The sequence below is a fragment of the Microtus ochrogaster genome (genome assembly GCF_000317375.1).
Source record: "Microtus ochrogaster isolate Prairie Vole_2 chromosome 14 unlocalized genomic scaffold, MicOch1.0 chr14_random_2, whole genome shotgun sequence".
Classification (NCBI taxonomy): domain Eukaryota; kingdom Metazoa; phylum Chordata; class Mammalia; order Rodentia; family Cricetidae; genus Microtus; species Microtus ochrogaster.
The window spans coordinates 14,654,464-14,670,310 of record NW_004949097.1 but is presented as its reverse complement, the minus strand read 5'-3'; the positions used below and the strand labels follow the sequence as shown (position 1 = coordinate 14,670,310).

The window sequence follows — 15,847 nt, the reverse complement described above, 5'->3', positions numbered from 1 at the left end:
TGTGTGTATATATGTGTGTCTGTGTGTAGGTGCATTTGAGTAAAGGACTTGCAGAGGCCAGAAGGAGGCATCAGATCCTCTGGAGCTGGAGTTAGAGGCAGTTGTGAGTCAACCGATGTGGGTGCTGGCAACCAAACTGGCTTTTCTGCAAGCGTAGTACCTACTCTTACCTGTGGGCCATCGCTCCTGCCCTGAGTTTACAATATCTTATTTGCTTATACTAATATCAGTTTATATGGGTGAGATCTTAGATATCTTCTGTTACTGATGTCAAAGCAGATTTCTTACTATTTTGAAATCAATTCTGATTTAGATATGTGATCTAAATAATTGGGTTTATGATGAAAGGAACTTGATCACAGAGAATTCAACTTTGCAAGCACAGATAACACAGTGTGTGTGCTCTAAGTGGGAATCAGAACACTACCACAGCTAGAGAGCCAAAAATCTCAGACTTGAGCAAGGAAACAAACTCCTGAGTCAACAAAGGCAGGTACTATCGGTGGATTTGCCAGGCGGATCCCTAGATGGATGAGATCTGTCACCAACAAAACACTTTTAGCATCACAGGTACTGCACAGTTGGGGCAGGACAGGGGCTGGCAGCTGTGCAAATGGATGAACAACACACCGCTCCATTACAGGTGGGCTGTGAGGTGACCTTCCTGAAATAGTCCCCAAGAGTGAGGTGTGTGTATTGGGGAGTGCAGATCACCGTTAACATTGCTCATCTTTGCCAACTTTGCTTGGTTTCGTTGTTGTTTCTAAAGTCTCCTCTAGGACTGTTCCATGTAATCACGCATACGTTACCATGACTATAACACATTTACAATCTATAGTGATTTTTCTCTCTTTATGCCTGGTTTTGTTTTATTATGACTTCCTCCCACACCATGGTTTCCCTGGCCAACAGAGGTAGGTATTCGCTTATATATGAAAGGCACTCACCCATTTTATACCAGTTACAGGGGTTGAGATTCCCAGATGTGGAATGGTAGATTAATGTTGATTTAGGTCTGGAAGATAAGAGGAAAGTAAAATAAATACAATCACACTGATAACTAATGAGAAATAAAGGAAAGTTCACACTGAGGTAGGCATCAGAGTCCCTGTTGGTACTGTGATCCACATAGACTCTCAGATTCTGTTCTTGCTTTGGGTTGATACGAAAAACGAAAAAAGAAAGAGAAAGAACACATATCAATATAGGTGTGACCTGTGGAACATGCATGCGTGCCTGAGTTCACATGGGAAAAGTTCATTCCTGTCTTTTACTCACAGAGCCACGATCACACCGTCTCCCTAGCCGTTACTTCATGTCGGCAAATTTCCTGTCTTATCTCTTGGCATTTTCCAGCAAATAAACAGCAGTGTAACAAAAAAATAGGAACCGTGCTGCCGTTTCACCAACTAGGTGAATTTACTTTAAGGTACTGAATAGAAAGAAAAGCTTTTTGGTTATTCAAAAATTCCATGGTAAGTGGTTTAATAGCAAATTATTTTATGACCCGCCAAGTGTTAATCAGTATTCATACACCTTAGCCTATATAGGAAAGTCTGTTGGGAATTCTGAGATACTGGAGCAAGCCTGTCCTACCACCCTGGAGGCCTGCAGAGGGAAGGTGTGACTGCCATTGCTTTCCCCGTCCCCTCTCAGAAGCTCGTGTAAGCATGCTTACCTGTGAACTGCGGTATACCATCCCACTGCTATGGTGAGATTGACCACTGTGTCCACTGGAATCAGGTCTGCCACTGCCATGGGAGTAGCTTTTATGGACCGAAGAAATCCTTTCCCCGTCTGCTCAGGAGAGATGGAGCATAGGATATAAACCAGGTGTGAGGTCACAGTCGGGACTAGCCGCTTTGTGTGGGAGCTGGACACTAGGCCCCTTCTTTTGTTGTAGGGATCCATAGGTGTGTGCGTGCGTGTGCGCATGCATGAGTGCATGCGTGTGTGTGCATGTGTGTGTGCGTGCATGCGTGTGTGTGCATGTGTGTGTGCATGCGTGTGTGTGTGCATGTGTGTGTATGCGTGCATGCGTGTGTCTAAACTACATCTTTGCCTCCAAAAAATATAATGAGTGGGTGGAATTCGAGTCATTGTGCTTTTGTCCTCTGTAATAAAACCGATTCTAGCCCACGTTCAAATGATTTTTACTCCCATCTAAACTGTCCTGGGGAAAGGAACAAAAGCATTCAGGGAACAGAAAGAGGGTGGAAAGGCAGAAGTAAGACAACACATGCACACCAGCTTGTGCATTTTGCCTTGAAGTTCTGATCCATCTGGCTCTCTGCGGTCTGGGATTACAGGTGTGAGCTGCCTCACACGCCCAGTGCTGGGGGTGATTCTCGGGGTTTTAAGTGTGCTAGACCAAGCACCCTACCTACTGAGCCACAGAAGGCTAATATTTTTTTCTTTATACGTGATTGACTGTATTAGTTCAAGCCATTAATAAGGCAATGAAAAGAAAATACCTTCACCTTGTGAGCACCCAAGGGAAATTTTCAGCGTGCAGACATTTAAGTAAAACTCTGGAATAGCAACTGAGCACGTCAGTCGCCTCTGTCCTGAAGGTCAAAGCTCTGGATAAGCTACTTCCTTATCACCACACAAGGTGGACACCAAGGTCTCCGTTACACTACCCATTTCAAGGGGCTATTTTCTCATATTTGTACATACCGCAATAATGAGTCCACTGGGTCCGTTTAAATTGTCAACCCAACCCTGGAAAGAAAGATCTCAGTTGGTTTACACATTTCAGAAAACTGTTACCCTTGGACAGCCCAGCCTGTGTGTGGCAGGGTGAATGGGTGCACCCACACATCCGTTTATAATACTAACCGATGGGTCATAAAGAATGCGGGAGAAGAGAAGGAAAAGGGAGAGTGGGAGAAGGGATGAAGGGATAAGTAAAAGGAGGAGGAGGAGCAGAGCAATCCGAAAGACGTGGTTTCTAAGGCGAAGGAGGAGGAGTTGCTGACCGGGAAAGGCTCCTGCCAGGTGGCTCCCACTATGGACGGCCTGATGATAGCCACATTCAGGTTTCCACCTTCTTGCTGTACCACCATCTCTCCCAAGGCTTTGGTGTAGGTGTACGTATTGGGCTGGTCCCCGATCAGCTTGGGGGTGATCTCGTCGATGATAGAATCATCTAGCCATCTGAAAGCAGAGGGGAAAAAAAAATTCTAGCAACATCCACAGCACGAGAGAGCAATACGAAACACAAGCCAGTCAAACTAAACTTCCACCTTCTGACTTGAATCTTGGAGACCATCACCTCAGGGTCGCAAGGACAAGTATATATGTTCAAATCATTCCTTCTCCTTATATCTTAGTTAAAGTATGCTCCTCTCCCCCTATTTTCACAGATATGCAATTCACTGCTTCACAGGCCACTCCTATCTAATCGACTCCTAAAGTCTCACTAGTGTGTCCACTAAACACGGGTGTGAGTGCCAACCTGTGTCCCACAACAAGCCAGCACTGTCCTCCCCAGCTCAGGGGGTCCTCCTCCACTGAAGTCTTGTACCAGTCTTAAACCTGCAGTTCTTAGTTTTTACAATTCCACTGTCTCCATAAAGCAGTTACATTTGGCAGACGTAATTCTCACATACTCTGAGGATTTGTTTAGAATATGCGCTAATGACTTCGTGACTGCTGAGGGTTTTGCAGTGACTCTGGCGTGGAAGAAGAGTCCAATGTTCTGAGGAAGCAACAATCGCACGGCTACTGGGTAGCTCCACTTGGAGGTGACAGGCATCACCAGAGCATCCGCCTAACTGAAAACAGTCTACAAAAGTTGTAGTAATTCCATGTTGACTGACACTTCCCTAAGAGTAGCGTTATTGTCACTTAAACATCTAGTGCTTCTCTTAGGTAGCAGAGTTATTTTGTACATTATGGATATAATTTAAATTTTCAGACTGCCTGAATATGTTCAAGTAATCGTTTTTAAAATATTTAAAACTATATTTTTCTTGCGTGTGTAACAGGGGGAGTGTGCCTTTGCCAGTTCATCTCCTCCGTCACGCGCATCCTGGGGCCTGATCTCAAGTCAGCAGACCAGGTGGGGGTGCTCTTATCCGCTGAGGCATCTTGCCAGTCCTGCCTGTGCAGTTCTTCACCAACACGTTTAGTGTGTGTGTTCTTATTTTATAGAATATAAATATATATGCCTAACTTTACAATTCTGATTATAGAAAACATTAGCAGTTACCCTTCCACATTTAGGACAAATGGTTAAACACTGTGTCTGATAATATGTGCTCAGTCAGGACTGCATTTGAATCCATCTCATTGACAGCGGGGTAGAATGCAAAGGCTGGCCATAATGAGCCCATTTTCCTTCCTTTTCTTCTCTTAGTACTGAATAGAACCTGGACACCCAGACACCATTGGGTTGAATATAGAAAGGTAGAGAAATCCCTAGAATTGAAACAACTCCAAGCACACAGAGAAATAGAGGGCATTAAATTATATGACTACAGGAGATGTCCCCGTGTGTGAAGTCCTTGTCATGCAAGTGTTGGGCAGTAGAGTTTAGATCCCAAGAACCCACATAAGCCAATGTAGTGGCCTCTCTGTAATAGCAGCACTGGGGAGGCAGAGACAGGCTCCCGGGAACAAGGTGTCCTGCTAGACTAACCCTATCAGCAAGCTCCAAGACAGCCAAGAGACTTCACCTTGCTGTATACTCTGGAAGTTATTGAGAAAGGTAAATATTTGGCATCAACTTTGGGCATCCTTAGGCACCCACGTGTGTATATGCATCTCTGTGCTCACATATGTGAACATGCATACATGCACATTGTACACACATACACATGTCAAAAAGAATTTAGTGACCACACGGGGATTGGAAGAGTGATAGATAAGACAGGACCACCCCCTTGATTCCACTTTTTATCCAAAGGAAACTGGTTTGAATATAACCTATGCTTATCCTCATGTGTACTTTAAACCATCTTGATTACCTGTAACATGGAGCATAATGTAACACAGTATGCATGTTTGTTGTACTGTGTGTGGAGTAACGACCAAAAGCCCACAGCGGTTCAGTGCAAGCACAGATAATCAGATTAGCAGGGGCTTGGCTGAGAAGTCACAGATGCGGAGGGTAGCTGCACGGGTCTCACTTCATCTCATTTGTAGGCAGGTCGTGAACTGACCAACCCAAGATCACTTTTCCTACGCCAATACAAATTACAGAAACCAAGTCTAGTTCCTGCAAGGCTGCAAGGAAAAACAATTTCAGGGGAACCTAGAACCCACAATTTAGGGGAACACCAGAACCTAGAACCCACAATTTAGGGGGAACCATTGGAACCTAAAACCCACAATTTAGGGGGAACCATTGGAACCTAGAACCCACAATTTAGGGGGGACACCAGAACCTAGAACCCACGATTTAGGGGAACACCGGAACCTAGAACCCACGATTTAGGGGGCACCGGAACCTAGAACCCACAATTTAGGGGAAACGCCGGAACCTAGAACCCACAGGGAGTCGATGCCACACCACAAGGAATGGCTGCTCACTACAAAGGGTTATAGCCGAGGGCTCTACAAAGTGTCTTCGAGAACATTGGCTCCGTAGATTCCTAGGGATGCGGGTAGGAAAGCTTATTGCATGTGCCCCGCAGCTCAGTTTCTTCTGTGCTCCCTCCATTTTCCCCAGGAAAGATGGCTGGTTATGTCTGTTCTAATTCTTGGGTTGTGAGGACGAGCATGGCTGTACGTACCTATAAACGAACCAATGCAGCAGAGCTCCCTCTTTTTCCCTACCCCACCCCTCTACCTGCTTTCATCCCCAGTGCTAGGGATCAAACCCAGGGCTTTGCACACACTCCACTCCCAGGCCAGTGGTGGCATTGTGTTTTAATAAAGTTGATTTTAAAGTAACTTTTCTTCTTCTGCCCCTCTGACCATTTTCTGTCCTGTCTAGTCCCTTTCTGGATTCAGAGGCGAGGGTAGTGTGACAAAGGCCCATCTCCTGCTGCCTGGGGCCCTCTCCAGTGCCCAGTCACCGCTTTCTGTTCTTCTCTTTCCCATCAGTTCTTCAAAACTGTAACTCAGCATGGTATAAAAGACACTGCATGAACCAACATGCGTTTCTGAAATCAACTGGATGTTCTGCAGTATATTCACGGACATGTGTTGAACCTACATGTCCCTAGCTCCCAAATTTGACTTCACTTTCTTTGCACGAGTCTCCAGCTTTAAAATTCTACTTAAGTTGCTCTAAAAGAAACCTAAAGTCATTGGAGACCTTAGCAGTAGGTATATGTCTGATGCAGTTACACACAGCACAGGCTCGTCTAACTTACTATCCTTTTTTTAATATTATGGTATTAATAGCTTCTTGTTTATATGGTAGTTGAGTGAAATGAGGAGTATGTATCTCCCCCCAGTTTATCTTCGGAAAGACGGAGCTACAGGTATTTCAGGGAAAGCGTTCTGGGAGAGAATGGTAGAAATTTTACAGTGACCTTTTCTCCTCTCCTCCACTCAGGTTGTGTTTGTTGCCTATGTGTTTGACATGTGTATGATGCTCTCTGAAGAGTGGTCCAGAGAGCAGGGATTCCATTTCATTATTCATGTGTCTCATCATCCTTTTGTCCCGGAAATCCTGTTTCCTTATGTGCCACCATGTCCTCCGGAGGAGTCAGTTTCTACACCCTGTAAGGTTTAGGGAAGCGGGAATGGATAGAGATATAAGAGAACAGGCAGACACAGAAGGAAATGGGGTTGTGAAGATATTGGCCCCATTGCTGGAGTGCAGAAGGCAGTCCCCTCAGTTTGATGCATTCGTTTCACAGTGAATTTAAGCATTCCAGAGAGGAAGGAATTTCCTCTTTGTCCCCAATATTGACTGTAAGTTATGGACTTCTAAGATATACCCGCCAGAGCTCCGGATGTACTGAAGACAAGACAGCAAACTGGCCCCTTCTCTGGGAGGGAAGCTCTTCCTTTTTAGCCTTGGAGTATTTAGCACCTGCATCTGTGTAGAGTTTGGAAGGAGGAGGTAGCACAAGGAGCCCTTCACTGTGGTGAGCTGAACACTATTTCCCCTGTCTCTGGTGAACTCTCAGAGGTTTCCAATTGCATAGTCCCCTCTCAGATATCAGAAGGAGGACAGTGGATGAGACTTTGGGAATTCAGTTCTGGTTCTTGAATCAAGCAGGTGGGCTCTCTTCTTGGGAACCACAGTTAGGGAGGAGGTACCTCTGTGAGAGGGAAGCTTGGTGACAAACTTTAATTCCATATTGAACATGCTTTTGGGCTTTCTATAGATGTATCTGAATTGACTTGGGCATCAAACCACATGTGTCTTTTCTGCAACTCTCCAGAGGAACCATTAACTTGAAATGCTGTTTGCTTGTGCCAGTTCCTCTAAATGACCTGTATGCGAAGACTGCTTGTTTGTTTCTCTGCCTCTCAGACCCGAATCACACAGAAAATATACTAATTACAACACTGTTTGGCCTATTAGCTCCGGCTTATTAACTAACTCTTACATCTTAAATTAACCCATTTCTATCTGTGTATCGGCACTAGGCTGTGACTTACTGGCAACTGTCCAGCATCTGTCTCCTTCGGCAGCTACATGGCATCTCTCTGCCTCTGCCTACTCTTTATCTATCTATCTATCTATCTATCTATCTATCTATCTATCTATCATCTATCTATCTATCTATCTATCTATCTATCTATCTATCTATCTATCTATCATCTATCTATCTTCCAGCCTGGCTATATTCTGCCCTTCTATAGGCCAAAGCAGCTTCCTTCTTTATTAACCAATGGTAACAAAACCTATTCACAGCATACAGAGGGGAATCCCGCATCAAGTCAAACAGTGTTGTAGCTAATACAGTTTCTGTGTGAGTATTTGGGTCTGGGCGGTTGGGAAACAATTGAGGAGCCTCCATTTACAGTGACCTCCATTTTGAAGATTTTTGAGTGACTCTCAGAGCCAGGAGAGGCAGAAATGAGAGGAGCAAGATAAGCTCCCAATACCTCAGATGCAATTACAGCATTGCGGGAATTCATACGCTGGCAGATTCACCAGAAAGCGGTCATTTTTGAACCATGATTTTTTTAAATGTAGAATTTAAAGACACGAAGCTCAAACAGTTGGAGCCAAACAGAGAAAACAGAAACAAACTCCTGAAACCAGAACCATATCCTGTGACGAGGGTGATTTTTGTTGGCTGGCAACTAGAGAAAACTGACTGGTGGCCACTTCAGCACAGGCAGGGAAGCATACCTCCGTAGAACCCACTCACAGATCACCCCCTGCGAGAGTTTGGAAGGGTTAGATTCTCCTCCAAAAACCATTCCTCCCCAGAACTGTACCAACTGATTTACATAAGTGTGCTCATCATCACAACTGTCAGGTGGGGTCTGTGGTGGTTAGCCGCTGGGCCTGTGTGAGGGGTTGAGCTGACTGTGAGTGTGCTGGCTAAGGTGGGAGGACCCCCCTCTGAAATGGGAGGCGCCGGTCCCTGTGCTGGGTTCCTGTGCGGGATAGACGGGAGGCAATGGGATGAGCAGGAGGGTTCCTGGTTTTTGTTTCTTGACTGTGGATTCAGCGTGGCTGTTTTCCTGCCATTGCTGCAGCCACAACTTCCCTGTCAGGATGGACTAACCTGGAACCTTGAGCCCAAATAAGCCCTTTCCTCAAAGGCTGCTTCTGATTGGGTATTTTATCAGAGCAACAAGAAACGTCACGGAGATGGACCGGGGAGTGGGGGCTAGATAGGCTAAAACAATTTCCCCAGGTTACACAGCAAGTTTCCAGCCCTCCAAAATTTCTCTCCTGATCCTCTATATGTCTGGTGGTGCTGTGAGGGATACATTCGTGGTCCAGTGTTTCTGCAGCCCTATCCTCAACAAGGGGTTTCTTTAGGGATCTTCAGGGCCGAGGATGTAGCTCAGGGGAAGAATTCTTACTTAGCATGCACAAGGCCCTGGCCCCAATGCCTCTGTATCAATTCCTAGTACATCCACACATGAATCTTCTATCTTCCTTCCCTCCCGGAGCATATTTCCCACTGGAAGAAGGGACTAGTAGAGACAGGTGAATCATTTCCCCAAAGCTTTCAAAGTGTCCTACCTCTTAACTGCATTAACAACCACAAAGAAACCAAAGGGAAAGCCGTCGCTGCCTCCCAGTTCCTTCATTAAACCCAACTTACTCCATGGAGTCAATGATCTTTCTTGGCTCCACAGGGCATGGGTAGATGACCTCATCTATGTGGCTCAGGTTGCAATTAGAAAAGGCGGTAGAGATGTGGATGAAGGCTTCAAGCTTTGGCATCTGGCTGGCCATCAGCAGGAGCTGCTGGGTGGCGGTGACATTCAGCTGCACAGCTTCTCTGGAGAGGACAAAGCAGAAAGAAGCGGTAAAGACGCTCAGCATCCTATCTTGCCGTACCTGGTGTACCAGACCGTGAGTGTACCTCCTCCAGTGACTGGCATGCCATACTTACCCTAGCGGCGAATGTACCAAGCTCTAACTGGTGTATGTGCTATGACTATACCTTCTTCAGTAACAGGCAGATGCCTCAGATCTCGGTGGCACTTCATGAGACAAGGAGGAAAAGAATTGGTCCCTGGCTGCACAGTTCTGTAACACTTGAAATTGTAATGTGCGCCTGCTATGTGGGGTTCTTAGCTCCTGCTATATGGGGGTCCTCAGTCTTAGTCATGGCAGCACTGTACACACAGTGTCTAAGGTTACATGGTTCTAATCGGTAAAACAGAAAAACACATGGTCCTCAGAACTGATCAAGTGGCTTCCAGAAGGGGCCATTGACAGAACAAAAGCAAAGAAGCGAAGACCCGAGAAGACAAGACAAACAAATAACACGGAGAGAACCAGGAAGAGCAATGCAAGCTGTTGAAAAGATCCTGGCCAGCCACGGAGATTAATGTCAGATCCTAAATTGTAGCCGATACTGTAGAAAACTCTATAAACTCAGCAGAAGCAGCAAGATGGCCAGAATTCACTCAAGGGGCAGACCCTTTATCCAGCATCAGGAAATCTATTTCTCTAAGTTAACCCGAAAAGAGAAAGACTGTAAGATCCTACACACGTGGCCGGGCGATGGTGGCGCAGGCCTTTAATCCCAGCACTCGGGAGGCAGAGACAGGTGGATCTCTGTGAGTTCGAGATCAGAGTGCACTACTGGCTCCAAAGCCCCAGAGAAACCCTGTCTCAAAAAAACCAAAAAAAAAAAAAAAAAAAAAAAAAGATCCTACACACTCTGTGTGTGTGTGTGTGAGTGCATGTGTGCATGCGTGCGTCTGGGTGTAGGTACCCACAGAGGCCAGAGGTATTAGGTGCCCTGGAAGTAGGGTTACAGGCGGTTGTGAGCCATCTGATGCAGGTGCTAGGAACCAAACTAGGATCCCCTGCATGAGTCATACATGTTCTTCTATGCCATCATCTCTCTGGCTCTTTTTCTGCAAATAACTTAAATGACATTTTATATCCATTTCCCAATTAATAAATTTACTAATGAAGTGGTAAGATAGCACACTCCAGTTCTGCCCAAAGCTATGCCTTGTAGTAAGAGGCTAGGAGTATTGCCTCTCCGGGGTAGGAAGGAGGCCCACAAACATTGCCAGTCAGGCCTTGACGTCGCTACAAGGATCTACCCTGTTATGGGAGAGAAAAACAAAGTTAATGAGCAGATGTCAAGCACTGAACGCCCAGTCACAAAAACTGCTGTCATATTCTAAAATTATTTATTTGGAAAATAAGCAAAGCTTATAAAAATTAGGATACAGATGATCCATTCAGTAAAATATCTACTAAAAATTATGGCAACATGTTGAAGTAGCATTCTGTATCCAAATGAAAACTCGAGCTTGCAACGGCCTGAAGGCACACATTCAAATGAGCACCTTACTTAAAGGAACCGTAAGTGGACAGAGAAAATTTCATCCCTTTCATTAATGAAGTAAAATGGAATAAGGGAAACAGACTGTTATTGAATGGGAAGAATCAGTATTTTTGAAATGTTTGTTTTTTTCGAAATGAATCATATATTCAAAGTAACATGAAAAATTTAAATAAATTAGCTTTTTCTAAATGAATCTATGTACTCAAGGTAACTTTGAAAAATTACACTAAATTTACATAAATAGCCCCACATGAGAATAATCGAGGTATTTCTATTTTAAAAGTATTCTATGAGTATTCATGGCCTAATCAAAATTAGTTTTTCAAATAGTGCGATATTTTCTGAGAAAGTCTATCAGTGGAAAATCAGTTTTTAGTAATTTAGGACAAGAATTTGGTTTTGTATAGATAGAAAAGTTAGCCCTTTGGTAGGCGTTGTTTAAGAACTGTCTGTTAGAGCAAAGGAAGACTATTGTCTTCATACCCAGTTCAATATTTTTCCCTGGCTATCTCTGTTCATAGTTAAAAGCATTTAAAATGAGCTGGCTGTGGTGGTGCACAGCTTTAATCCCAGCGCCCAGGAGGCAGAGGCAGGCGGGCAGCTGTAAATCCAGACCAGCCTGGACAATGTAGTGAATTCCAGGACAGCCAGCCAGGGTTATATAGGGAGAACCTGTCTCAAAATAAGTGGATACATAAATAATGAATGAATGGAAACATTTCAAATATGGATCAAACATCTAAATCTAAAAATGAAATTACGGTAGTAATTCAAGAATTGTGACTATACCATTAACCTACGAGGAGTGGAAAGATGAGAGTAACCTGAACTACGCCGAACCTTCTAGAACATAAAGTTACTGTGTGCATGCTTCCAGTAATCTGGAAAGCAATCGGCAAGAATCATAAGCATTTAAACATGTCAACCTTTCCAATCATCAAGGAAATAAAGAAAAATGCCCAATACCATGCCCGTTGTCATTCCAGCAGCCCCGGACAGGGGACAGAACTCCCAACAGGAGCTTCCTTTCTTGGAAGTTGAGCTCACGTGTAGGGGGAACTCCGCCCAATGGGGGGCGTATTCGCCTCGGGCTAATGTTTACATATAAATCTGGCGGCCTGAGCCCCTCCGCTCTCTCTCTCTCTTTTTTTTTTTTCTATATCTCCTGCTTATCGCTGGATCCCTGGTGTTGTAAGCTATTCCTTCATTAAAATTTGCTGTTTCATATTAAGCTAGCCTGGTTATTATGCCGACTACACCCATGTCTGCATAACTGTAGAAGCAGGTAGAAAGGTGAGCGTGTGTGCACACCATGAAGGACTGCGGCCTCCGCACCGTGGGACGTGGAGACATTATGAACATTCTTTTATGTTTTCTTTTTAAGCTTTTCACTGGCACGTTTTGTGGTTCTTTCTTTCCTTTCTGCTTTTTATTTTTACAGATTCCGTGAAGACTCTTACACACATACACACACACACACACGAGAGAGAGAGAGAGAGAGAGAGAGAGAGAGAGAGAGAGAGAGAGAGAGAGCGCTATAAGCCACGAGAGTACAGAGGGAGCATATGTACCTCAGACTAGCATTGAAGCGTACAGTAGCCGCACAGTGGAAGATAATATTGGTGCAAGACAGAAGTTCCTGCATGTCCTCCTTGCTGATGGCGAAGTCGCGCTGGTTGAGGTCTGCAGAGATGGGTCTGATCTTCTCATGCACATTTGGACAGACTTCTTTGACTTTCTCAAACAGCTGAAACAGAAATCCACAGGCCATGGGCCTCGTTAACACCACAAAGCCTTCCTTCCTTTGGATGTGTGCCTTCCACTGAAGCTCTCAAAACCCGTTTTCAGTTGCAATAGTGATATTTTCAGTGGAGGTTTCTCCGTAGTCGAAACCCCTCCACTTTATTTTGTCCATTTGGTGTAATTTGGACCCTCTCAACCCCAGGAACATATGAAAAGGCATGTCTAGCAGTCAGGTGCATATTTTGAACTTTGCCCTGGAGACGAGAGGGTGATAGCCACCGTCCTAGCTCATTTTAAGTCAAGTAGACCAAAGCTAGAGTCTTCTAAGAGAAGGGCCCTCAACTGAGACAATGCCTCCACAAGACTGGGTTGTAGCAGGCCTGTAGAACGTTTTCTTAATTAGTGATTGACGGGGGCAGGGCCGAGCCCATTGTGGGTGGTGCCACCTCTGGGATGTTGGTCCTGGTTGCTATGAGAAAGGAGGTTGAGGAAGCCATGGGGAGCAAGGCAATAAGCGGACCTTCTCTATGGCCTCTGCATCACTTTCTCCCTCCAGATTTGTGCCCTGCTTGACTTCCGTCAGGGACGAGCAGTCATGTGTAAGTGGAATGAACCCTCTCCTCCCCGAGTTTCTTCCGTCACGGTGTTTATCACAGCCATGAAAGCCGTAACTTGAGACGGTCATCACCTTCTTACCTGACTCCCTTTGCCCTTTAGGGTAGCCTCGTGTTTACACAGTTTTACACACAAATTCACACACAAAAAGTTCTTACTTTTTACATGCGAAATAATGGCTTTCAAAGGGCCGGGTTACAGCCTTTTTAGCAAACAACATGACATTACCTTGCATAATTGGCTCAGTGACAAAGACAGAAGCACTAATGTAATTGGAAAATAAAAGAAATAGGTGACCATGTTAGGAGTAAGACAGAAATTTTATGTAATCATACTCTGATATCCATGGCAGTTAATGTCAAGGGTCACACGAGCTCATGGATCGTTTCACTGGATTTTAACTGATTTTTTTTTAGCATTCTAATTTATTTTTTGAAGGGAGAAGAGATGAACATAACAGTTTTAGCTCTTGTTACATCTACTCATGCGAGTGGGTTGAGTCTCTGCTTTCCCCACCACACAGAGATTCTTAGATTAAAATTGCATTTTCTGTTGTTTTGAAAACACAGAACAATCTTGTTTCCAACCATTTCGCTAAGGTGGAATTTTCATATAGTATCCATGGGGATAAATGTTTAGAAAAGTGTTAAAGAACAGGGAGAGTCTGTCTTTGGTTTCTTAAACTTAAGGCAATAATACCCTTTGTTGCCAGCCTCTGAAGATAGCGGGCTCCTTGGTTCATAGTAGCAGGCTCTTTTGTTGAGTAATAAAACATTAAATTTGGGCTTAGGATACAACTCAGCTGTCAGAGTGCTGCCTCCCACCAACAAGACTCTGGGTTTGACCCCCCCCACCCCCAGCGTTGCAAAAAACCAGGCACAGTAACTACATCAGCAATCCCAGCACTCAAGTTCAAGGGCATCTTTTCTTTGAGGCCAACATAGATTGCATGAGACCCTATCTCAAAAACAAAACACAGCAGCAAAAAAATTCCAGGTAGTCAGAGAAGTCATATTTTATTTGCATCCAGGCAAGAGCAGGCTCACAAATCCTTGGAGCTAGATGAAGATGACTAGGGAAGGAAACCAATCCCACAGGCAGCCAGCAAGTGTCACGCTCCTGCCTCTGAGCTTCCATTTCTACATGCTAGGGCTGCCTATCGGGAGGTGAACTAAGTTCTGAAAATAATCAGGGAATTGGGTCAATCCTTAGTATTTTGTTTTGACATCTGGGACAGATAAGGTTGATAAAATGCTCCGTCTCACCAAAGAGGACACTCTGGCTCTTAGAGACAGACCTTTAGCAGTCCTGACTTTGAGCCACCATAAATATGCTAAATGTTTGCTTTTACAATCAAGTGTTTTCCACGCAGTAGCTCTTTTTAGCCATGCAACATATGTATGAGTTTGTGTGAAATGTTTGCAATCCCCCCCGACAGTAACTGACTTTGTAAAAGCCTTTTGAGTCTACGGTAGAATTTTCTTCACTAACTTGTTTGTGGTTCTGTGGACACTGACTTTGAAGAGGGGGAGCGGATGTTGGGTGGGGAGAGGTTGCATCGCAGCTGTGCACTTTGAAACACTGAAGTTTTTCATAGCTTCAGTGAGGACCATTGCTTTAACATCACCGGACAACGTGGTGTGATCCTGTGGTTAAGACTGCCTGGAAGCGTGGGCGGCTGTGCTTGGTGCCAGGTGTGTAACACCTATGGCAGGTGACACACTCCAGGTGTGTACCAGAACCGCGTGCGTTCTGGAAAGACTTCCGCTCTTCCGCCATCACAGAGTCTGGGCTGTATTGTGCGTGTGACAAGAACAAGTTGAGAAGTTCTCGGGGCCTTCCTTTGCTGCACACTTACTTAAAATGCTAATCGTGGGACTGCATCATCCCGTGATCTCAGGGAATTGAAAATCAAATATGTGAAGCTATTCTTGGGAACAGCTTTGCCCGTGTCAGATCTTCAGTGACTTTTCATCAGCACTAATGGTGACACATATTTCATTGGTCACCCTTTCCTTCTTCATCCCCACAAGGTAGGTTCCATCGTGTGCTTTGAGAATGAGTCTGTGGGCAGGAAGGGGTTAGCCTAGAGGGTGGGACCAGCCCTGAGATCATCGCTAGGCTTCTAATGGAAGGTGCTGGTGGCCAGCAACACTTTATCACCTAAGCTTCTTCTGTCACCGTGGAAGAGGCTCTAAGGGGAGGTAGGAGAGCCGTGGAGAACGCAGGGGGCCTCAGAAGAGCTGCCTTCCTGTTTTGTTATGTCACCTCTTTGGCACAGATAACACAGCCCTGGGGAGAGGACAGTTCTCTGGGATTAAGTTCTCATCTGTGACCTAATAAACACTTCAAGGATTTCTAAGATTAAATATGATAATGGAGGTCAGTGCTTATGTCACTTAATAGGTCCTTAAAGAGGGAAACTCTCTTTCTGATTTTAATGTTCTGTATTTCCCAAAGCTGCCAAAATGGGAGCCCTTCTCTCCTCTCCTCCTCTCTGCCTCCCCTTCCTTTTTCCCTGCTCTCTTCATCTCTTCCCTTTTCTTCTTCCCTCTCCTCTCCTTTCTCCTCCCCCT

The 15,847-nt window shown here is 44.9% G+C and overlaps 1 protein-coding gene across 2 annotated transcripts in view; it reads right to left on the bottom strand.

Moving 5' to 3' along the window:
* Far2 (fatty acyl-CoA reductase 2) overlaps positions 1 to 15,847 on the bottom strand; it is a 115,863-nt gene that overhangs the window by 13,285 nt on the left and 86,731 nt on the right. For both annotated transcript variants that reach the window (XM_013352786.2, XM_026787938.1), the window contains exons 3-8: positions 12,485 to 12,660; positions 9,201 to 9,380; positions 2,982 to 3,159; positions 2,680 to 2,724; positions 1,679 to 1,797; positions 948 to 1,015 (exon numbers count right to left, since the gene is read on the bottom strand). In XM_013352786.2, the coding sequence (XP_013208240.1) occupies positions 948 to 1,015; positions 1,679 to 1,797; positions 2,680 to 2,724; positions 2,982 to 3,159; positions 9,201 to 9,380; positions 12,485 to 12,660 (766 nt within the window). The remainder of the gene's footprint in view (positions 1 to 947; positions 1,016 to 1,678; positions 1,798 to 2,679; positions 2,725 to 2,981; positions 3,160 to 9,200; positions 9,381 to 12,484; positions 12,661 to 15,847) is intronic.